General features: G+C 41.8%; 1 protein-coding gene across 4 annotated transcripts in view; it reads right to left on the reverse strand.

The window, feature by feature from the left end:
• Positions 1-24,742, reverse strand: part of PHACTR2 (phosphatase and actin regulator 2) — a 108,609-nt gene that overhangs the window by 20,345 nt on the left and 63,522 nt on the right. The window contains exons 5-10 of one of the 4 annotated variants that reach the window (XM_014451858.2): positions 23,740-23,979; positions 18,689-19,220; positions 12,108-12,310; positions 10,730-10,886; positions 7,842-7,897; positions 2,537-2,598 (exon numbers count right to left, since the gene is read on the reverse strand). In XM_014451858.2, the coding sequence (XP_014307344.1) occupies positions 2,537-2,598; positions 7,842-7,897; positions 10,730-10,886; positions 12,108-12,310; positions 18,689-19,220; positions 23,740-23,979 (1,250 nt within the window). Of the gene's footprint in view, positions 1-2,536; positions 2,602-7,841; positions 7,898-10,729; positions 10,887-12,107; positions 12,311-18,688; positions 19,221-23,739; positions 23,980-24,742 lie in introns of all 4 variants that reach the window. The other 3 variants (XM_023750182.1, XM_023750184.1, XM_023750183.1) reach the window with 3 other exon arrangements.

The raw sequence follows: 24,742 nt of genomic DNA on the forward strand, positions 1-24,742 counted from the left end.
AATCCAGACACAGGATGTGGATTGAATTATGTATGAAGGAGAAAGCCCTGCAACTTTTAGAAATGACAATAAAAAGCCTGGTTCCTATTTTTAATTAAACCTGTACATTCAGAGATGCACCAAGTTATGACAAAGAAATGGTCCGGGGAAGGGTGTGTCCATGGACTTCCTCCACGAAAGGCTAAGGACCCAGGCCCAGGCTTGACATTTACTCTTGGCCACCAAAGCTGACACGTAGGAGGGGGTCCTTCTGGAGAACTGCACTTCAGTGGGGCCCTAACTACTTAGAATCAGCTGCAACCTTCAAGACACGTCTAATAACGTGGATTCCTCCTATGGTCTTTGTCAAATTGGAACTTATAGTTATATTTAATCTACCCAGCCCTGTGGTATTTGCTTTCCTCTCTCGGCTCTTTCTCAAGCTCGAGAATAAAGCAGAGATGGTTCTGAGGCTAAAGAAACATGGCCCCCTGGTCGACAGGCATCACTACTCTCTGCTACTGAGGTTCCTGCTTCTGTGGCCTTTCTCAGTGGGAGATGTCCTAGTATTGTGACACAGGTAGACCCAGGCTTCTGTTTTACTCAAAGGATCCATATTCAGCATCTTTTCTCTCCATATATATATACCCTGTATTAGCCAGACTTTCCACAGTCTAAGTAGTCCTCTGTGGAAGCGTTCCTTATTTACATAGGCTCAATGTTTGGAAAAAGTAAGCACAATCACAAAAAAATGTTTTTGTGGTTAAAAACATCCCCATTTTGGGGTCGTGGTTTTCTTTTGAGTAAAACCAGAAGTTGGGCTCAGTCAGTGCTCTAACCTTCAAGACATTCAAAGACTCTTAGAAGGCCTGGGCCTACACACTGAGCCCACTTGAGCTGGGACATGAAAACTGCAGTTCCTTCCAGGTTCATGAAGTCCTGGTGGGCACTGAAAAAGGAAGGAATAATCTAAGCAGTTCAGTTACTGTCTGATCTCTATTGTTAGATTCTTACTACCTTTCCAGGACTGGTGGGGTTAAGGAGGTAGAGAAACCCTTGCCGCTGGGGACCGCCCAAAAGGCAAGTGACCAAGGGCCACACAGGTCAGAAATTCTCCATCCAGTCTTAAAAAATATGTTTTTATTGATTTCAGAGTGAGTAAGGGAGGGGGGGGAGAGATAGAAACATTAATAATGAGAGAGAATCACTGACTCTCCTGCATGCCCCCTACTGGGGATCAAGCTCCCAACCCAGGCATGTGCCCTGATTAAGAATCTAACCGTGACCTCCTGGTTCATAGGTTGACGTTCAACCACTGAGCAACACCTGCCAGGCTCCATCCAGTCTTGCCCTTCAGGACTGTGCCAGTGACAGGGTCGTTATTAGTGGTATGAACTGTCCTGCACCTATGGCAGGGAGCTCTGCGTAGAGGAGGCAAGTGGGGACAGGAGTTAAGGGCAGGCTCTGCTGCCTCCTGGAAGAGCCCACCTGGACTGAGACGATTATATGCATGTCAGGGGTGAGTGTGGAGCTATGAGGAAGGGCTACTTCTTATCTAAAGCTGGAACTTAGCCACTGAATGCCAGAAGAGACAGCTCTGAAATTCAGTTTACAGAGTCTTTCTCAGCTTGATCATTGTTTAACTATTAGTGTCTTTGAGGGGAAAAAAAAAGAGAGATGAATAAAGGATTGTCTCCTCTAAAAATCAAAACCAAAACCTCTCAAAGTACAGTCTCTACTTTTCCATGGGAATGGACTGTTTCTTCTACCTGTCTCGGACTCCCCAGCCAGCCCAGATAAATGTGGGCAGACCACACACTTCACTGCAGGTGTCATGCTTTACTCATCCTGCCTTGTCCAGGTGTGAAGGTATTCCTGAACAAATTACCAGACAAAGATGTACAATGAAATACAAGTGCTTATAGTAATTAATTTTTCCAAAGCCTGTTATTATTTTAACACAGGAAAAAGTGATAGCTCTGGCATCACATTTATATTTTCATAAATGGTGGAAACAATTGCCTGAGGTAAACTGTTTGTCAATTTGGGTAGCACTATAGTAGGCAGCCTGGATGATCAAGTTCACTTAAAAAATTAGTCACCCAGCTCAGATACGGAATAGTGGCAAATCTTCAGTAGCAAAACAATATTTATTTAATATTTCCAAGACTACATGGAAAGTGTAAGCATTTTTAAAAACTAAACATTGAAATGTTAATAAAGGTTATCTTTAAATGGAAGAAGTTTCTATGACTTTTTTCTTTTATTCCCTTTTGCATTTAAAAAAATTCTTACACCGATTACATGTTATTTTCATAATCACCTAATGCACTTTAAAAGTTTTGATTAACCTCAAAATTAACGTATGCAATTATAAATATAAAGATAATTTATACTGTATTCATTACATTGATTTTAATGCCTATGATCAGTTAGTAGACTAACAGGAATAATTATCCCTAAATATCAAGATTTACATGTGAAGAGTTGATTTGCATTTAAAAAAGGAACTATATCTCAGAACACACACAATCATTAACAGTTGTAGTTTCATCACCTTTCTGCTGAGTCTGCGTTTAAGTTCCATTTTTGCTTCTTGTTCTTCCTCTTCATTCTTTTCTGCTTATTAATGGAAGGGAAGACATGAAGACTTAGTTATTATAAGTGATTTTATAATCAGAAAAGTACATCAGGCCACAATTATTTGATTTTAACAGATATTGATGAAACATTCCAACATCTTTAAAAAGTTGTCAAAATACTTTGCAGATAGATCAACCATTAAGTTATATATATAATTATATTGCTTTATATATGTATACTAGTACATACATACATACATACACATAATATTTTTTTCCTTATATGACTGGCCTATTTACTAATTGTAAACCTTTTCTGCTTCCAGACTTCCTGTTATATTCTGAAAACAAACAAACAAAAAAAAACCACAAGAGTTCCCATATTCTGGTGAAAGCCTTTTATTGCTGATCATCTCATGGGCTTACAAGCATAGATGATCAGAATTCAGGGAAAAATTTACTGCTGGATCTGGCCTCCATGTGAAAATCCGAGACATATCAAAATAACAAATTAGAACCATCTGATGCATGTCTGAGTTGCTGATTTCCATTCAAATCCAACCAAAATAGTTGATCTGTCTGTTTTGGTTTCCATAGAAGCAGAATGTAAGCATTTCTTTGGACTCTGCTTTTGAACCAGAATGTTCTGAATGGGGTTATGGTGTACTGTTGGTGGAGATGATTTATTTTCTCATGACTGTGACTTTCCAACGTCTCCTCTTCCTCTAGCACTTTACCAAGTAGTACAATTTAATGGCCAACCTAAATGAATGCTGTCCAACAGATGGGATTAAGAGAAAAATGTCCAGAACTTTAAAGAAATAAACATCCCTTCAGGTTTTAATGGTTGCTTATTTGATGAATTTCTCTCGGAATCGAACCTGGGACCTTTCAGTCCATAGCTTCCTGTAGCTCATCATTTGTTCAATAAATGAGCACAGATTTTGCTTACTGGGTATTAATACCTATAAAATATTATCTTTTAGAAAGTGCTGTTATGAATTCTACTGAAGGAAAAATCACACTATATAAAAGCTCAACTATAATGGTGAACAAAAAGTCTCCTCTCTGAAAAAATAGATTTTTAAATTCAAATAGACTTACCACTAAGATTATTTTTGTCATTAATAAAATTTAGCATTCAATATTTGCAATGTCTGAATTTGTTAATTGAACATGCTAAATCTCTATTAATTTTCCTTATTTTGACAGGGAAAAGTTTCTACAGGCTTCTGAAACACTAATTTTAATTGATAAGAAAGAATGATTACTCTGCCTTTCAGATAGAGTGAACATAAACTGAAATCACCCTGCAGAATAGGAAACAACTAGTTACTGGTAGTATATTTTTATCGAGTGTCAAACAAATTTGGTTATAATTCAGATTTCTTCCCATGAAGTTACTGTAGGTATTCTTAAAATACATCCTTAGGGTCAAATAATTACCTTTTGTGAGGTGTATAAGGCATATGGATTGTATAATCCAAACACCAAACTTACAGTTCATGCTATTCAAACTAGGGTTTTACAAGATTAGACCTCTGATGATATTATTAGTAAAAAGAAAAATATAACCCTTAAACATTTCAGTTCTTCCTATACAGTGATTATGCTATGTTTTTAAAGATACTTTTCAAAGACAAAAAATTGGGTAATACAACTCAAAACTCATGCTCCAATTTTCATGAAATACACAAAATGTCGTATATTTGAAGGGAATATTAGATAATTTTGCCTTATTAAATAGGCATATTGTATATCTACGTGGCAGTCAGTTAGAAGAAGGAGAAGGAGAAGGAGAAGGAGAAGGAGGAGGAGGAGGAGGAGGAGCAGGTGCAGGTGAAGGGGGAGGGGGAGGGGGAGGAGGAGGAGGAGGAGTAGGAGGAGGAGGAGGAGGAGGAGCAGGAGAAGGAGAAGGAGAAGGAGAAGGAGAAGGAGAAGGAGGAGGAGGAGGAGGAGGAGGAGGAGGAGGAGAAGGAGAAGGAGAAGGAGAAGGAGAAGGAGAAGGAGAAGGGTCAATTGCAGTTAGGGGAGTTAAATAAACATGATTTTTCCATTTGGGAATTCTTTTTTAACATCAGGAGCTGGCTTTCTTACAGTCCCCATATTTGAAATTAATGCTTCTAATGAAGTTAGAGGAAGAGGGTTTTAGAGGTGAATCTTATTAAAATAGTCACTGTAAAAATCTCTTACAAAGAGTCAAGATTAAATCTTAAACTTTGTTTTAAAAAATTGACTGAAGTTTTTTTTTTAATGTTTCCTCCTTTTCTTTTAGATTTATTAGAGGGTAATTATAAAGTAGGATATAAACCTTTCAGGTCATTTGAAACAGACTGGAGGAACATTCATGAAGGAAGTGATGTGGCTCATTGACAAATCTTGCCCTCAGTAACTCTCATCAGAGCAGAGAGGGGCGGATATTTCAGAATAGCCACAGGAAGTATTTGCCATAAACACACAAGCAATACAGGAGGTTTGGGGGGTGGGGGTGGGGGTGCACTACAGGAAAGCTGCCTAGTTAGGGAGTGCTGCCCAGAGCATTTTGTGGACGAGCTAAAAGAACAAAGAGAAACACGGAAATACCAGGACTGGAGTATTATATTCTTGAGTCATCAATTCAGATAAAATGGGATTTTAAAAAGCCAAACATTTTTGTGGGTTTCTTTCTCTTTTTATTGTTTTACATGTTTCTGAATGGGTGTTTTTAGCAAATGGAAATACATTTATAAACATACTTGAAATGCATCCCCCGCCCCACAAAAGAGATGGATCAATAGATGGGCAGATATGTGATAAAGCAAGATGTGATAAAGTAGATATTAATGGTAGAATATAGATGGTAGACATATAGGTATTTACTGTAAAATTTTCTCAACTTTTTCTGTAGGATTAAAAAATTTCATAGAAAATGTTACATGCAGAACTCAATGGCCTAGTCCATTTTTTCCCCTATAGAAGACACAGCTGGAATAACGGTCACAGCTAAAATAGTTTGTGGACTTTTATCTTTTATCCCTGCCCTGAAAAAGGTGTGCCATATATATCACTTTTCCTGCTGAGCAAAAGTTGACCTTTTAAGCACCAAAACGTGCTTTCTATTTTAACAGTTTTAAGAAACTGGTTCTAAAATGTACAACTAAATATAGCTTTATATGTATTTTTAAATGCTAGATGCACTAAAATGGGAAAGAAATAAAACAGATTGCAATACTGGGAATGAAACTGAGAAATAAAATTTGTCCTGTGTTCCAAATAGGGCTATCAGCATGGTCATCTGGTTCAGGTTTAGTGATGGACTTGGATTTGAGAACTGCTGAATGTTTTATTCTGTGAATTCATTCTCTAATTTGTCAAGAAAAAAGTGACCTAGTTAATAAATGTCCTTAAACACCAAACCATGTCACACATAGACGTTTCTCCAAATAGACAATCATACTGCTCTTGACCCAACGCTGGAGACGAAAGATATAAACAAACAAGAGCCATCTATGTGGAAGAACCGAGAAGCCAGCAGGGGCGGAATAACGTGTCATATGTATGCTCTGGATGATGTCCGCCAGTTCTCTTTTCTGCTTCCCTTGGCCGTACAATATTATGTCAGGAGACCACCGGCCAGTTATCTGCCCCTCCAGACTGCAAATGTGTCTTTTGTTTCCAGAAAAAGCATGCTTAAACAAACCGAAAAGGAAGTAAATAAGGGCTGAAGTCAAGCCTGAAGTTGACTTTGGCATTTCACTCTTTCCCGAACCTCCAGGAAAATGGGGGATAAAAGCCAACACAGCACTTAAGATCGATGTGCGATAAATTTCCAGATCTATCCCACAGTTCCTCAAACAACCAGACACCAATGTGGTCTGGCACTATTTATCTCACAGGAGCAGGAACAAATTACCCAGAATTCGCTCTTCCTTTTTTTCTAGGTATTGCATCAGGCATCCAATAAGAAATAATCTGTGTGTTAGGAGCTCATGATCTGCATTTGAGCTTACCTAAAAGTTAATTCAAATATTTTCCGGGAACCTGTTATCAAAAGCCGTGGGCCTTTTTGGTTTGGTTTTGTTAAAATTAGATGTTGTTGCCATCCTATTTTAGAAAGCTAAGACCTACCATTTTTTTTTTTCTTTTCTAGCCATGACTTTTTCCCTCTCCAAACTGGCTCTTCTATACATTGATGGTTGCTTAAGTCCTTTCTTGAGTTCTATCCCAGTTATGCTCACAAAGAGCCAGAAAAAAAAGGGGAAAAAAATTCCAAGGGAAAAAATCCCATAGACTGGCAATTCCTCTCCCTTTTCAGTCCTCGTGCTATTAAAACCCTTCTTTCCCTCAGAAAAGAAAATGATTCAGGTTGGAGAATGGGGATGATCCAGATAGGCCAACTTGACCCTAAAAGCCTAGGTAAAAACATTCAGCGCATGCCAATGGCTCGTTACTACTGTGGTACTATCTGGAGTTTGGCCCATCCCTGCTTTTTGATATTTCATACAACAAAAAGCTCTTTTGAAACTGGGTTAATGACATATAAAATGGCAGTGGCTGAATTTAAAAATATCCATTACTTAACTCACTGTAGTAGGTAACCACATTAATACACTGTAGCACGACCAACTGCTTCCATTCGTCTTATAGCTTTAGCATGTGAGCTCTAATAATTTAAATATGACTGGATCGGTGAGTGAAAAGTCAAGTCAAAAAAAATAGAGGAGAAAAAAAATTGGAAAATGGAAAACTCGGTAAGTGCTGAGAAATTATAAATAACTCAAGAGGGAAACAGAGTTATCATAACAAAGGAAAATGAAATGGATTGAAATGAAATAGATTGAAAAATTGCTTTGACCATGAGTCTGTTTTAAATCGAGTCATTTGTTAAACCTGGCAACAAATTGTATTATTAAGAATAATATAGGAAGGCTTGATTCATTTCCTTGTGGATTTTCTGGCCTTTTCTTCGAAATGTACATGTTTGCAAGCAGACTAGAGCATTTTCTTTTATTGAATAGTTGGGTGAAAGAATACATGGAATATATTTCATCTTAAAAACAACTGTCACAACCGTGACTCTGGTCTGGGGGATATCAGGCTCACAGCCATAAAATGAAATACAAATGTCAAGAAATTATTTTTTAAGTTATATACACGATGACACATAAATGTGATATGAATGGGCCATTTCAACCTTTTATGAATAAATATACTATGGTTTCCTATTGATAAACGAATCATCTCTAGAGGGAGCTTGTTAATGGTTAGACAAGGAATCATTGTGCAGTGCAGGATACTCACGTTTTAGGATGTTTCTTTGCTCTAATTCTTCAGTTGTGGGCCTCTGGCTAAGTCTCCTACGATGACAAAAAAGATATACTGCAGGTTACAAACAAGGCCCCCTTAGTGAGAAACAAAATAAAACAACAAACACGATATGTTTTTCCTGTTTTGAGAAACAGAAATTAACTTTTAAACCCATAAAAGTGTCCTTTCTGTTAGTTTGGAGACTAGAGATTGTGGCCGAGACTGCTAGCTAACCCCCATTACTCGTTCTCTCTCTTCCTTTCAGAAACAGAACTCCCTGAGCTTTGACTATAACCCCATATTCCCCCCATCTCCCCCAGCGACAGCTTTCTGTCACCCGAGCAGCACGGTGTGGCTATGTGACCAAGTTCTTGCAATGGGATGTGAGCAGAAATGGTGTTTGTAGTTTCTACTTTTTACCCTTCTCTGCCTTTCCTTCTTCCTTAAACATGGTCAGTGAGTCAGCTGGGATCATGTAGATGGAATACCCATGGGGAAGGAAGAGCAACAAGACAGAAGGAACCTGCGTCCTGGCTGACTGCAAGGAGCAATGCTCCCAGCCGTGCTGGACAGCCCACCTACCTCTGGACTGTTATGTGAAAAAGAAATAAACATGTGGAAATGTTTGGACCACTGCACATGTCGGTCTCTGTTAAAGCAGCTTAGCCTTTTCCCTAATTCATACACAGTCATTCGGATCTAAAAAAGGCTGCCGCTTGAGAGTTCATATCAACTTGGGAGATGATCAATCTACACTCCATAGTGTTTTAAGGGAAATACTGCTTTTGTGACCTCAATGAATTTCAAATGTATATAGTTCTCTGGAGATACCTAGGCCCTTCCCGTTGGCCTTCAAGACAAGCCAGGCTCACTTGTGATTAGTAGCTAACTCGTTGTTCACAAGAGCAGAATGTCCTGTGAACCCTTTCGAACTTTGTTCTTGGTCTTGTTTACGTTGTTGATTTGTTGTTAATCACAGACAAAAACTTCCTCTGGATGTAGGCTGAGTGTGTGCAAATTAATATCCATGAAAGGTAAATTTTAATACAGATACTACCAATTCTAAGTTTTTATGGCTGTGACAGAAATTATTGAAATCAATAATATTTTAAATAGCTCATTAAAACTTTTATTAAAGTTTAATCTCCATCAGAGCTCCCTTGAAATTAACTTAATTGTGAGTCCACAAAAAAACCACTGACTATCTATGCCAGCCCGAAGCTGTGCCATCTGTGTACCCATGTATCCTGTGCGACATATTCCTACTACGTCATCCCCCAAACACATCATCCTTCCTTTGTTTATGGAGTTTCCTCCCTTTTCTTCTTCTCCAACTACTGATCCTATCTAATAATAGACAAACATGGTAATTGACTGTACCTTCGCTACGCCTCCCATTGGCTAATCAGCGTGATATGCAAATTAACCACCAACAAAGATGGCGGCTAATTTGCATACTGCAGGCAGGGCGGGACAGCGCCATCCTGCCGGCCCTGCCGCCATCCGGGCCTGCTATCTGCGACCTGGGGCGGCGGGCGTCCATGTGCAACCTGACCCGGGGCGGCCAGGAGGGGCAGCCAGGTGGGGCAGCAGTGATGAGCCGGCCCGCCTGGGCGTCCCTTGTGCGACCCGCACGGGGCGGCGCCCCAACCCCCGGATCAGCCCTGCCATGTGCGCGACCGGGAGCGGCGCCCCAACCCCCAGATCGGCCCTACCGTGTGCGCGACCCGGGGCAGCGCCCCAACATCCAGATTGGCCCTGCTGTGTGCGCGACTGGGAGTGGCGCCCCAACCCCCGGATCGGCCCTGCCATGTGCGCGACCTGGGGAGGCAGGGCAGGCACCGAGGGGTCTGGCCTGCCATCTGCCACCCGGGGAGCGGGCCTAAGCCAGCAGGTGGTTATCTCCCGAGGGGTCCCAGACTGTGAGAGGGCACAAGTGGGGCTGAGGGACACTCCTCCACCTCCCACCCCCCACCTCTCCTCCCCTGCCAGTGCACAAATTTTTGTGCACCGGGCCTCTAGTATCTTATAAATGATTAATACAGTGCCTTGATGGTGGGTGTCCGGATTCTCCTGACAGTGAGAACTAAAGGCTCCTGGTTCTTTGCCCCTACGCAGCACTGATAGATCCTGCTCTGTCTCACAGACTGTTCCCTTCCCCCGGCTAATGCACCTTGTGGTGTATGCAGGGTGGGAGAAGTCAGAAAATTAACCGACACTTATGCTGCTATTAAAAATGAGAGCTTCAGCATTCATTTCTATTAAAACTGCCAGTTCAATGGACTTCCAACGTCACTAGTGGCAAAAATAAAAATCACCAAGAGCTGGATGCAGGAAGAGAAGTCAGATGATCTTTCATTTGAAGTTAAAGGAGGGAACTTCTGACATCGGGGCCGTGGTTACCTGACCTGGATGGAGCTGACCGTTGCAGCTAACTACTGTTTCCACAGTCTCATAGCCCACAGGACAGAGCCGCCTGGAAATCCCAGGAACGCTGGTGAGTCCGTGGACGAGGCTGATTCCTGTTTCGATGAATAACACTGCAGTGGAACACTCGTGTGTTTATGTATTGTTTATGGCTGCTCTTGCTGAGCAGCTGCAATAGAGACCTTCTGGCCAGCAAAGCCTACACTATTTACGAACTGGTCCTTTATAGAAAAAGTCTGTCAACATTTGGGTCAGGTTTTGGCAACCTCAAAGCCACTGACCGTCTGGACCGAAGCACAGGTTCTTTGAATGCTTCACCATCCAGCACCAACTTTAAAAGACCAGGTAGGCCAGGTGTGCCCTTACACAAGCCATTCACAATGACCGCAGGTTGGAAACCACAGGAGGGGGAAAGTATGTGTTCGTTGGTGCTGTACTAAAATTTCAGCCATTACCTGACTAGCTTGGTTCCAATTTGCTGTCGAATTTCCTGCCTCTCTTCTTCAGATGTCCGCTGCAAGATGTTCTTGTCCTCTAATTCTTTTTTGGACGGTCTGTTGCCCAGTTTGATAGCAAGAGTATCCCTTCGTCGGATTTTACTTGCCAAAGCACCTGAGGATTAGAAAAGGCAGAAATGCAGAAAAGGAGCCTTTTAACCGGCGCCACTCGGGTTACAGGGGGCATGGACTTCAAACTGAGTCCAGACCAAATTCTCTGTCCACATGCAGGAGGGGAATTTTAATTAGCCTTGGGGTGGGGAGGAGGGCCTTTTTAGTTGGATGAGGTTCATTTTGAAAAACTGGAGAACTATTTTTAAAAATGTTCAGAAGAATGTTGGGGCACCATGAAAAACTTGGAAGTATCACCTCATCATTTGGAAAGTGGTATTTGAAGTTTATTTTGCTGAGATGGCGAATCATGGAAACTACTGATTGCATAATGCCTTCTCTTTCTCAAGTCTAAATACTTAGCCCCTTTAGTATACTGTTCAGGAAATCCCTGTCTCCCCTCTTTCTCCACGCAGAAACCACTCTGGCAAAAGTCCACGTTTATACTAAAGTTTTAATCCTAAAGTACCCCAGAGATCCCTGACATCTCCACAGATGATAGTTAATACCAGATGGATGATAATGTTTGTTGTTGTTCGGAACAAATGGAAAGAAATTTGACAAACTGATGTTTAATCATAAATATGCTAATAACTTTTCATAATCTATAAATTTAACTCAGGAATCCCTCCTAAGTCATCCTGCTTAGAAAAATTTAAAAAATAGCACTTTCCAGTTCCCTCATTTACACATAAATGGTTGGCTTTCTCTACTTTACTAGCATTCTTTCCTAGAAGGCATACCATCTTACCATGGATGAGTGATTGTTTTTAATTCTTAAGAGGAATGTGTCATTTTTGACTCATTTCTCCCTCCTTTCTCCTTAAACTGCAGCATAAAAAAAATAAGTGAAATTCTCAAACATTTCCCATGAGTAATCCAGGGAATCCTGCACTGATGCTCTTTATTCAACAAAGGTCCCAGGGAAGGGCTGACTTTGATCATCCTGAGAACCGCCTCCATCCTCAGGAAGCTTTAATCTTGGGACAAATACGAATGTGCCTATCTACGCCCCACTGCCCACCCCGCATGGAACCATCTTTTGGAAAGGCCTGTCAGCAGAAGCTAAACCTCAGGATATACACAGTTCTAATTTGAGAAAGGAATATGAGGGGAAAGAGAACTTCAGATGTTTGGTTTTTGGTGAGGCTTCTGTTCTTTATAAAACGCCGTGGCTTCTGCCCACCACCTTCCTCCCTCCCCACCTCCTGAGAAAAAGTCTTACTGTCTCCACTGCCGTCCTCATCTTCATCCTCTTCATCGTCATCGTCAGTGTACAAGATCGGCCCATCAGAGTCCGAGTCAGTGGCCCGGTACTCCCTTTGGCCTTCATCCTCCTGGGCACTGAAGGATTCGGAAGATTCTCCCATCAGCCCAGGAGCCAGTAGCTGAGGTGCTGCCTTTCCCAGCTCGTCTTTGGTTGTGAAACTGTCAAAGGCACAGAAACACAGGGGTGGTGTAAAGCTCAGAGCAACCCTCAGGGACACCCCAACACCATGAGGAGTGCTTGTTGTGTGAGCACCCTTCAGGCTGGCGCAGGAAAAAGCAGACACAGGCCAGCGAAGTCACTGAAATGGAAGACCAGTATGCATTACTTAATCCTCCCAGTTTTAGATTCTTCATTTGTAAAACGAAAAGGATAGACTAGCTGGTGTCTGATATAGTTAGTACATGGGGGTTCAGTGGAAAGAACAATAGACTAGGAGCTCCAGAATACCTTAGTACTTTTTCTCTCTGTGTTTAGCTTCTTCATTTGTAAACCTGCCTGTCTTAAGACTATATTAACAACATAAGATGGAATGTGTGGAAGTTAAGTGGACTTTTTAGAAGAAATTTATGTCTAAGGATGTAAGCTTTTTCTATTATTGAGCTTGGAAAGAGTATCTGGTTTAAAGTGCATATGTGCAATGGAATATTACTCAGCCACAAACAAGAATGAATTCTTACTGTTTGCAATAACAGGCATGGACCTAGAGCAAGCATGTCAAACTCATGGCCCGCAGGCCGCATGCCTCAGTTATTCGGCTGGTGTTAGCCTTTGAGTTTGACATGATTGAGAGGGTATTATGCTAAGTGAAATAAGCCAACAGATACCATATGATTTCACTTATATGTGGAATCTAAAAAAAAACCAAACACAAATGAACAAACAAAACAGAAACAGATGCGTAGACACAGAACAAACTGAGGGTTGCCAGAAAGGAGGGGGGTAGGGGGGCTGGGTGAAAAAGGTAAGGGCTTAAGAAGTACAAACTGGTAGTTACAAATACTCACAGGGATGTAGAGTACAGCACAGGGAATATAGTCAATAACATTGTAATAACTATGCATGGTTACTTGAAATACGGGGGACCACTTTGTCAAGTATGACTGTCTAACCACTAGCTATACACCTGAACTAATATAATACTGAATGTCAATATAATTAAAAAATAAAATAGCTACTATAAATACGAAATGCTTTTAAATTTTCATAGACTAGAATAAAAAATATATACTTTACATAAAAATTATATAGAAAACAATATAATCTTCATTTTAAGATACAGAAGATCCTCAAATTGCTATCTGATATAAACAGAAGAATCCAAATTTAGATGTCACACTTCTAAAAGGCCGTGTAGTGGAAAACATGGGCTTGCTATTCTCACTAACTAAAAAAAGCCAAAACCAGTTCTTTGTATAATAAAAACAAGTAAACTTGGTCAGAGTCGGAGGTGTTGAAAATTTTTTGGGGTTACAAGCCTAGGTGCTTTCAAAAGTCTCTATTTTTCACATATTAGAAAAATCCAACAGCCAGAATACTTGTTTTCAAAGGGGGAAATAGAAAATTTCATTTTTATTGTATAAAATGTACATGGCGACAATGCGGTACCATCACACATCTGTCAGAATGGCTATCATCAACAAATCAACAAACGACAAGTGCTGGCGAGGATGCGGAGAAAAAGGAACCCTCGTGCACTGCTGGTGGGAATGCAGACTGTGGAGAACAGTATAGAGTTTCCTCAAAAAACTAAAAATGGAATTCCCATTTGACCCAGTGATCCCACTTCTAAGAATATATCCCAAGAAACTAGAAACACCAATCAGAAAGGATATATGCACCCCTATGTTCATAGTGGCACAATTCACCATAGCTAAGATCTGGAAACAGCCTAAGTGCCCATCAGCAGATGAGTGGATTAAAAAACTGTGGTGCATCTACACAATGGAATACTACGCTGCTGTAAAAAAGGAATTCTTACCATTTGCAACAGCATGGATGGACTTGGAAAGCATTATGCTAAGTGAAATAAGCCAGTCAGAGAAAGATAAATATCACAGGATCTCACTCATTTATGGAATATAAAGAACAACATAAACTGATGAACAAAAACAGATCCAGACACAGAGAAGCAACAATCAGACCATCAAACCTCAGAGGGAAGGTAGGAGAAGGTGGGGGTAAGGGGGAGAGATCAACCAAAGGACTTGTATGAATACATATAAGCCTAACCAATGGACACAGACAACAGGGGGGTGAGGGCATGAGTGGCGGTAATGGGGGAGTAATGGGGGGATAAATACCTTAATCAATAAAGAAAAAACTGTACATGGCATAAAATTTAACATTTTACCCATTTTTAAGTGCATAGTTCAGTTGCATTAAGTATATTCACATTGTGTAAAACCATCACCACCATCTATCTCCAGAACTTTTTCATCTTCCCAAACGGAAACTCTGTACCCATTAAATAATAACTTCCTATTGTCCCCCTCAGCCCCTGGCAGCTACCATTCTACTTCCTGTCTTTATGAAATTTACTATTCTAGGTGCTTCATATAATTGAAATTATACATGTGTCCTTTTGTGTCTGACCTACTTCCGTTAGTATGTCTTTAAGGTTTATCCATTTGGTAGCATATGTCAAAATTTCCCTCCTTTTTTAAGGTTGAATCATATTCCATTGTATGTATATGCCACATTTTGTTTATCCATTCATCAGCTGACAAACATTTGGGTTGTCTTTACCTTTTGGTTATTGTGAATAATGCTGCTGTGAACCTCGGTGTACAAGTATCATTTGAGTACTTGCTTTCAATTCTCTTGGCAATATATACAGAAGAAGAATTACAGGACCACATGGCAAGTCTATGTTTAATCTTTTGAGGAACCACCATACTGTTTCCACAGTGTGAAATCTCATTTTAAATGAGAGAAGATCTATTTTATGGGTAAGCTTTTCCGTAGTCTGGATTTCTAGTTGATTGCCACTGGAGGCCATTCTTGTTTGCGACTGTGGGTGACCACAACCCATTTAAAAGATTTGCCAATTAATAACGCATTCTGAAGAGCAAAACAAAAGATACTTCAGGATGAAGCCCTGGCATTTGTTCATTCATTAATTTATGTTATCGATTATTATTTTAACCTCCCTTGTATTTTACAATGTTTTATAGTTTTCAAAGACTTCTGCATACATTTATAACTTACAACTGTTCTATAGCATAAGGAGGGCAGATAATTTATAGTTCATGGAACCCAGGAGGGCCATGAGTGAATTGCCCAACCACGGAAGCAAGTCCAGTCTAGAACCCAGACTTCAGTCTCCTGGTCTACCTATTAAATGTTATGCTATATGATATTTTATGCTTAGTATTATAAGTTATAATGGGTTATAAGTTATATTATTGTTTACATTTAATGTTAAATATTATACTCCAATTTTACATCAGTCAACTCATGATTTGGTTTTTATATTTCTCAGAGGCTCCTGGGCACATTAGACAATACAGTGTACTCCGTGAATGTTTGTGGAAATGGACTAAGCAGATTCAAGGCCCTTTTGAATATGGGCTCCAGATGGGCTTATTAGTTTCTGCCTTCAGTTATACCAGACATACACGGTACTGACGAAGCTGCCAATGAAGGGAAATCTACCAAATAGTTACCACCCTGCAATGTGTGAACAGAGGTAGGTATTTTTACACATGGCCACTTGTCTTCTTTAAAGTTCTGATATTTGTATTCCAAACAGAAGCCCCTTCATAAGACGACAGGATTTCACACATTCGTTGACTAAACATAACTGGGGGAGAGTTCTAAGTAAAGCAAGTGACTAAGAGCCAGAAATTCAAATTCCAATATCCGCTTAAAAACAGAAGAAAGAATTTGGAAGGAAATTTGGGAGACTACTTATTTCAGGCTCATTAACTCGAGAGCAAACGCAAACCATCCCTGCGGGATGAGCTGTAATTTAACGTTATTTTGAAGAATATAGGAAGAAGAAAATCTCTCTGCTCTCTTCTAGGAAAGCAGGGTAGTTGCCCTGAGTGACAGGAAAACCTATTATGCAAACCCCGATGGCTCATTATGTCCTAAGCTCACTTTGTCTGATCACAGTCCCAGTGGAAATGGAGAGCAGATGCTCAGCGCTCTCGTCTGACAGTCCTGCGAGTTCTTGGCTGAAGACTGACATCGCCCCCAGCATGCAGCATGGCGCTTCGCACAGCACAGTGTCCTCCCTAAATGTTTGTGGAAGTGAGCTGGACAGTCAGATCACCTTTGGATACGGGCCCTCTCAGTCTGAAGACCACTTATGCCGGAATCACTTTATAGGCTGCACCTTGTATTGAAAAATAAACGCATATACTCAATCTATTTCCCTAAGTACAGGCCTATCTTAAACTTCCTGGCCATGTTGGATATCATTTTGGTAAGAAGTAGAGTGAATTATAATGTCTTGCTCACTTTTGTATCTTTGGTGCTTGGTACACTGCCCAGCACACAGAAGGCAAGCGAAAACACATGCTGAAAGAAGGACTGTGTAGGTCTAAAGGTTGGAATTGATGCTGGAAAACACTCACTATAAATAAAGACATTTGCTAAGTGCTGGAAGTACTAGGGATACCATAACCACTCATCTCAACATCTTCTGTTCCCATAGCACTTATTAGCATGTCAAACAAAGAAAGTAATTTGCAATTTAACCTTTATTTATCATTCCTTGGCTTTCCTGTGAATGATGGTGCTCAAGATGATAAAACAAAAAAGAACAAAACAAACAAACAAACAAAAAAGCCCTGGCCGGTTTGGCTCAGTGGATAGAGCGTTGGCCTGCAGACTGAAGGGTCCCAGGTTCGATTCCGGTCAAGGGCATGTACCTTGATTGCGGGCACATCCCCAGTAGGGGTTGTTGCAGGAGGCAGCTGATTGATGTTTCTCTCTCATCGATGTTTCTTTTTTTTTTTTCCTTTTTAAATATATATATTTTTATTGATTTCAGAGAGGAAGGGAGAGGGATAGAGAGATAGAAACATCAATGATGAGAGAGAATCATTGATTGGCTGCCTACTGGGGACTGAGCCCGCAACCCGGGCATGTGCCCTTAACCGGAATCGAACCCAGGACCCTTCAGTCTGCAGGCTGATGCTCTATCCACTGAGCCAAACCAGACAGGGCATCTCATTGATGTTTCTAACTCTCTATCCCTCTCCCTTCCTCTCTGTAAAAAATCAATAAAATATATTAAAAAACAAACAAATAAAAACCAAGAATGAACACATAAAAAAAAGCAGGAGAAGTGGAAGCAACTACTTTGGAAACTTATAAAATTACTTAGGGCATGGAATGTGTTGTGCAATCCTGGGTCTATACCCAGCTCTGCCACTGACTACCTGGGTAATCTTGGAAAACTATTTTACTTCTCTCAGTGTCAGTTTTCTCACCTATTTAACAGAAATATTTCAGGGAAGCTTATGTGAATTAAATAACTGACAGTTCCTGACAGTAATAGGTATTCAATCAATGAAGGTTATTGTTATCAGTAATTGAATCAAGTTAATATTTTAGTCTATTGATTCAAATCAATGTTTTAAAACATGATTAAGATTTTTTTGAAAAAGGAAATATTAAATTAAGTGATCTGAAGAGTGAATTTGGTTTTATTCTTAAAACAATAGAAAAGAGGCTGGATTTACGAGGTCTAAGCCTTCCCTAACAGAATTGGTGTCCACTATAATCTGGCAGCCTGTGCATCAGGACAGCTAACATGGCTCATTTACCTTTAAGGAGAACATGTACAGGACTCTGTGAATAATGCAGTGAACAGCGGAGGAGGAGGACCCTAGGATGAATTCCAGGTTTCTGGCTTGGGCAACTAGATGATGGCATGCCTGTGGCATACCAGCTTCTGCACTGGTTGCTGGGATACTGAGGTAAATAAGACATGTGTTGGTTAATTCTGTCCCAGTTAGGAAAAGGCATTGTCAGAGTAGAGTAGATGCAATAACCAAATCTGTCTGGATGAGCACCGAAAGGCTCCACGGAGGAGATGACATTCAGTTGGGTGGGGAGTTAAAGAAGCAAGAAGCAGAGCCGCTCTGACGTTGGAGGAAAAGGAGTTGGAATTTGACGGAGGTCTTTCCTGATGGCTTTTATTTTCCTAGAGGAGACGGCTAAATAACTTGTTGAAATGAAGGTAGGCAGGAGTGGATGAGCAACCTAGACAAGTGGTAAAGACTTAACCACTGCAAGGAAAGAGAAGGGAACAGCTTAGGGAAAAGAAAGGACTGCTGAGGAGTGATGAGGCAGCTCTAAGTGTACTTGAAAGGCCCACGTCACTGTGCCCAGCCCGTGGCCTTCCTGGGACAGGGCTCTGCAAAACCAATGGCTGGATGACATGTGTTGGTCTAACAATCACTAGATTAAATTATAAAAGAAAACAAAGTAGGTTCCCTCGTTTCCAGTAGAATGGTTTAGTGATCTTTAGTACTCAGCTTCGGGGAACGCAGAGGGAATATGGGGTTGGGGACCCGACTCACCATTTTGCATTTTCTCTGCTAACACTGAAGCCAGTGCCTGAGTGGACAGTGGTTGTATTTGTCGGCTCTTCAGTCCAGAGAAGCTGACTCGCGTCTAAGGTAGGGACGGGCACGTCGTCTCCATTGCTGACCAGGACAATAGGAGTGTCTGCAGCAAAAACGCACTGTTCCTCCAGAACAAGATGAGGGTCAGGGGGAGGAGGGGGAGGGGTCACAGGCGGTGGAGGGACCGCAGACTTGGGTTTGCCTGTGCTCAGCTCCTCGGTCTCAGGGCCCGCTGGCTCAGTTTTGAGACTCTCCACCTTGGCCTCCGATGGCTTTCCTTTAAGGTCGGACGTACCAGCAGTGGTTGCATCTGAGGATGGCCGAGGCGTGGGCCGCTTGCCAGTTTTTTTCTTGCCCTTTGTGGTTCCCACCGTCCCAGTTTTGCTAGAAACTGTCTCCTTTGAAGTTTTGAGAAAAGACGAAGAAGAAGTAGATGGTGACGCTGATGCTTTGGAGCCCGTAGTCTTTTTGGAATGAGAGGACCCAGCTAAAATAGAGAGATTTTGCATTAAGAGTCAGAGAAGACAGCACTTTCCAAACAAGCTAACCAAGCTGCAATTGTCAATGACAACATCCCCTTAAAAATTTTAAAATGCATTGAAAAACAAGTGACTAAAAGAAAATGATAATGGTTTTGTTTTCTGCCCCCTCCCTGCCTCCAATCAAAGAGGGAGTGATGCTTGAGGCAAAACCCAAAGAGATAAGGGTCCTTTGTTTCTCCCTCCTCTAGTCTTTTTAAAAAAATATATATTTTATTGATTTTTTACAGAGAGGAAGGGAGACGGATAGAGAGTTAGAAACATCAATGAGAGAGAAACATCGATCAGCTGCCTCCTGCACGCCCCCTACTGGGAATGTGCCCGAAACCAAGGTACATGCCCTTGACTGGAATAGAACCTGGGACCCTTCAGTCCGCAGGCCGATGCTCTATCCACTGAGCCAAACCGGTTAGGGCCCTCCTCTAGTGTTTACCGGGGCCAGCCAAAGGGAGTCCTCAGCTCCTTGTCTTTTGGGTGACCTGAAAAAGCCCCTGCATGCTCCAAAGTACGGATACTATCATGTGCAGAGGACAGACACCGGCAGCTGTCTGGGGATAGCACAAGGCTGAGCTCATCACAAGTGATGCAGGTTCTATGGTGTCTTCCTGGGAATGGCGTGGCCCACGTTCAGAAGAGGCCTGGGTATATACCACCAGCTCCTTTCTGGGCCAAAAGCAAATGTTCTCATCTTACTGCTAAGAGAATGAACTCTAACCCAGCTCTCCGCACGGCCCCAGTGAGAAGCCTGCCGTGCTGGCCCGTACCACCATGGGCAATGGTGATGGACAGAGTAAAAGCACATGGCCACCTGTAAAAGTCAAGTCTCCTGCAAAATATCAAAGGCAGAAACATTTCTTTTCTACAAAAAAAAGTCTAAGTGGGTACTAATAATTTGAAGAAAAAGAGTATCATTGGATCTTCTGAAAACTGTTTATGTTCCTCTAGGGCAGTGGTTCTCAACCTTCTGGCCCTTTAAATACAGTTCCTCATGTTGTGACCCAACCATAAAATTATTTTCGTTGCTACTTCATAACTGTAATTTTGCTACTGTTATGAATCATAATGTAAATATCTGATATGCAGGATGGTCTTAGGCGACCCCTGTGAAAGGGTCGTTCGACCGCCAAAGGGGTCGCGACCCACAGGTTGAGAACCGCTGCTCTAGGGACTTGGTTAGTGGTGTGTTTGCCTACTTCTGGATAGAGGTGCCTTTATTTAACCAAACCATTTTCAGGAAAAGAAAGGTTAGCTCTCCTTCCTTTATATGATCTTAGGAAGTACAGTTAGACTCCTATGAGAACGCACTTTTGTTTCATGAGCTCTAGGACCTACACATTTTTCCTAATTGCTTTTTCTGTTGTAATGTTGTATGTCCCTTCTTTTTCACGAGGGGTTAAACTGCCTTTCACAGAGCTATCAGACAATATCTGATTAGTATTGTGAAGCCAATCTGAATTGCACACTGATGTTATTGTAACTTACCTCTGGTTAAGTCAATTGGGAGGGTCCCGAGATGAAGAACAAATAAAGGAATAGACAATGAGATGGAAGACTTCACCAATTCTGATATACTACAAGAAGCCAGTCTCACATGGTGACAAGATCCAGGCTTACATGAAGTCTCCATAGCTTGGGGCTTTATTATTTTAGATATACACAATAACTAGTATTCTCCTCCTCCAAGTCTGGCCTGTCAATACTATTTTTTTTTCATGGTTAGTTCTCTCTTGATAAACTGGTTCATGGGACAGTTTGCCTGCAGCCAGCCAGCTGTGGTTAATTCTACTTTTTTGAAGTTAGCAATCTTCACTTGTTTCTAAGACAAACAAATTAAGCAAACTCCTGCAATCTAAGTCCATTCTAAATTTATTTTTCACAACAAATATGGTAAGGATTTGATGTCTAAACATGTTCCATTATTTTCTTAGGTAAATTGAACATAATCCCTTCCAAATAGCAATTCGAATAGGACTTTGCTGAAATCAGCCATGTTGCTTAAGTCACCTTGAGTGAAGGCCAGGACCAAAAAGAAATGCCACCTCTCCCAGTTAACCGCTTTTGTTGTTATCAAAGTGCATGACACTGTATGAGAAAGAACACAAGATAGGAGATTTTGCCTTATTTCATGGGCAATGTAGCTGACTGTGCCAAACAGCTATCTGGTCACCTGGAGATGTATACTAATTAGGTAATAGAAATAGAATCTTAACCAATAGCTTTCCTTGAGAAAAACATCTGAATCAACATCAAGAACAGCATTTGAAGTAACTTTCCAAAAAGTCAACGTTATTCAAGTGAAACATTACCATGTAGAAAATTCTAAGTGGTTACAAATGGAATATCAGCTGGATTCTGATGGAGTGTTATCAATATTTGACAAAAGGATCCTTGTATGACGGACTTGATAGTATACTTCAATGCAAACGTTTCTCTGTGGCAGCCCCGTGAATAGCAACATTTTTATATACACTGTGGACCAGTCGGGCTTCTTTAAATATAATGGATAACATGACTATACTATTCTCTTAGGAACATCATGAGTCTATAAATAAATCTTCAAGTTATAAAATATCTGGAAATAACTCAAAAATCTTTCATGGAAGCTGTCCCCTGCCCTGGCATTAATCAGCTTTCTTCTGAGAGAAGGAAGATGGACTGCAAGCCGAGCCCATAGCGAGCCGCTACCATGTGGGGTATGAGGAAGAGGGAAGGATGTGTGAGGCAGGTCTTAATTCTCAAGGACTGGCCTCCAGTTTGGAGCTTTTCTTGAAGAAGCGGATCAGAGCCTGCATCACATCAGGCTGATCCTACGGCAGCCGTGGGCAAACTACGGCCCGCGGGCCGGATCCGGCCCGTTTGAAATGAATAAAACTAAAAAAAAAAAAAGACCGTACCCTTTTATGTAATGATGTTTACTTTGAATTTATATTAGTTCACACAAACACTCCATCCATGCTTTTGTTCCGGCCCTCCGGTCCAGTTTAAGAACCGATTGTGGCCCTCGAGTCAAAAAGTTTGCCCACCCCTGTCCTACGGTGTGCTAGGCAGTCAGGAAAATACATGTGAAAATACATGGATGCTGACATGTGAGGGCAGCTGGCCCCTCAGGAAATGGCCTGCACGCATTGTTGGCAGGGCATTCTGAGACATTTCATTTAGCCCTCATTAGAAGAGACCCAGCCACTCAAGGTCAAAGGCCGAAGAGAGGGACACAAGAAAGGCGACATCTATCTACGTTCAGAGATCTGTCATACCGTCAACTAAGCCATTCTCCAAACTTGAGCATTATGAATTACAAAGGGAAAAAGATCAACAACAAGGCAAATGATGGTAGCTGATGGCAAGAACGTTGCTGCTGATTTTAGGGAAAATAAGGTTTGCTAAAAGACAGGACTTTTATGCACGTGTTAATGGCAAAAAGCCACCCAGCACGTGTATTTTGATTAATGTCTCTTAAAAGCTGGGTGGCATGGTGGGCTTCCTCATGCCACTTCACTGGAAGATGGGCGCTCCTTTGGGTTAAGCATATCTGATGTGAAAGGAGAGCTGGATACATATCACTTGCAGATGCTGTAGATCACCAAAACATCCCCTGGTGCAGTGGTTGGCAAACTGCGGCTCGCGAGCCACATGCGGCTCTTTGGCCCCTTGAGTGTGGCTCTTCCACAAAATACCACGTGCGGGCGCGCACGTACAATGCGATTGAAACTTCGTGGCCCATGCGCAGAAGTCGGTATTTTGTGGAAGAGCCACACTCAAGGGGCCAAAGAACTGCATGTGGCTCGCGAACCGCAGTTTGCCGACCACTGCCCTGGTGAACTGCAATAGTGACTTGTAACCACACAGTAAGATGCTTTCCTTCTAACCGATTAAAGTCTGTTTGGGGCGGAGGGAGCTCTGAGCATGTAACTTTCAACTCTGCTGAAACAGGAATGACTCAATAGAGAGTGGTGGGCTGACCCAACCGCTGTTGTTTATGAATAGATAAATGACTAGGTATGTGGACATATTTAAGACAATACAATACAACAACTATGTCAAAGATGCAGTGTCACATTTTTATGTGCAAACCTAAGACATTCTGAAAGAAAACCCAAGCCAAAAATCTACCCATAAACTCAAACAGGCAGAAGGCCAGTTGATGTCTAAATAATATCATATCAGATCATCGCCATTCACCAGGCACACTGCTTTCCTGTTTCTTTCTGAAGGTCCTCGTGCAGATAAGTGGCTACTCAGGATGAAAGAGGTCTATTCACCCCCAAACTAATGAGGTCAACTAATCAACTGGTCAACTTTCTTTTGATGGAGATAGCAACAAAGGAATCTCCTGGGCATTCTCGGTGTCAAAGCTAAACGCACTGGTGTTCCATCCTAAGACACCAGACAATCAAAAGGCTACCATCCAAATCAGCCCCACCCCAGAGCCATGCACCCTGGACTCAACCCCACTGGGGGCATACTTACCAGCCTCTCGGGTCGTGTTTCGGCTTGTTGGCTTGGGTGGAGGGATGGGGGCCTGTTTACCAGAAGCCTTGGTATTTTTTTTAATAGGAGGCACTTCATCACCCTTGGGGCTGGCCCCAGCAGCAGCCCCTTTTGGAGGCACAGGTGTTTTGGGGGGCTTAGGTTTGGGTTTAGGCTTAGGAAGAGTTGAAGGAGGTGGAGCAGGAGCTGCCGGTGTTTCAGAGTGGTTTTCAGTGTTCTCTACAAATGAGAAAGTGAACAGAAGCAGACTGATACAGACACACGCCATATATGTAGCAGGAGTGAGACAAACGGTGACAGCGATACAAACATGCAGCTGCTTGGCCCTTGGGAACCAGGGTGGCGTTCTGCACCAGAGAGAGCAATGTTTGGGGTCAGAACAAAGGCTGAAAGCCAAACCAGGCTGCATTGTCTGGGGACATGAATCACTCCTGTGATAACACAGGGTTGCACAAGTTACGTTGATGAAGTTACATTCAGGATGAATATAAATGTCCATCGTCAGGGGCTGACACCAGCCTTGAATCGGTGGCTGCTGGATGATGGTGTGAGCATGATTGCTACACTGAATTTCACAAAACTGAAGGGCTCCCGAGAGTGACTGATCAGCACATTACACACACCACCACGGGGTGAGGGGCTTACTACCCGTGATGGCTGGACCCACAGTTACCTTGGTCCCCTTGCTGTCAGAACTTAAGACCCGTCAACCAGATGGGTGGTGCTCTGTCTCACTGGGGTCAAAACCCAGTAACTTTCTAATCTAAGGGAGCCTCTGTGGAACCCTTTACAGGAAGCACAATGCACCAAAGGATGAACTGTTTTCTCAAGCTCTCCTGGTGTGGTCGGGCAGCTTCCTGTCTTATAACAGCTTCCTCTGGTCTGTCCTAACAGTGCCATGACTACAGGGACAGAATCCAAAAACTACCAAACTTGTTTTGTGATGTAAAAACACAAGTAACAATTTTGAAAAGAGAAGGGT

This window comes from Myotis lucifugus, unplaced genomic scaffold (assembly GCF_000147115.1).
Source record: "Myotis lucifugus unplaced genomic scaffold, Myoluc2.0 scaffold_11, whole genome shotgun sequence".
In the NCBI taxonomy this organism is placed as follows: Eukaryota; Metazoa; Chordata; class Mammalia; order Chiroptera; family Vespertilionidae; genus Myotis; species Myotis lucifugus.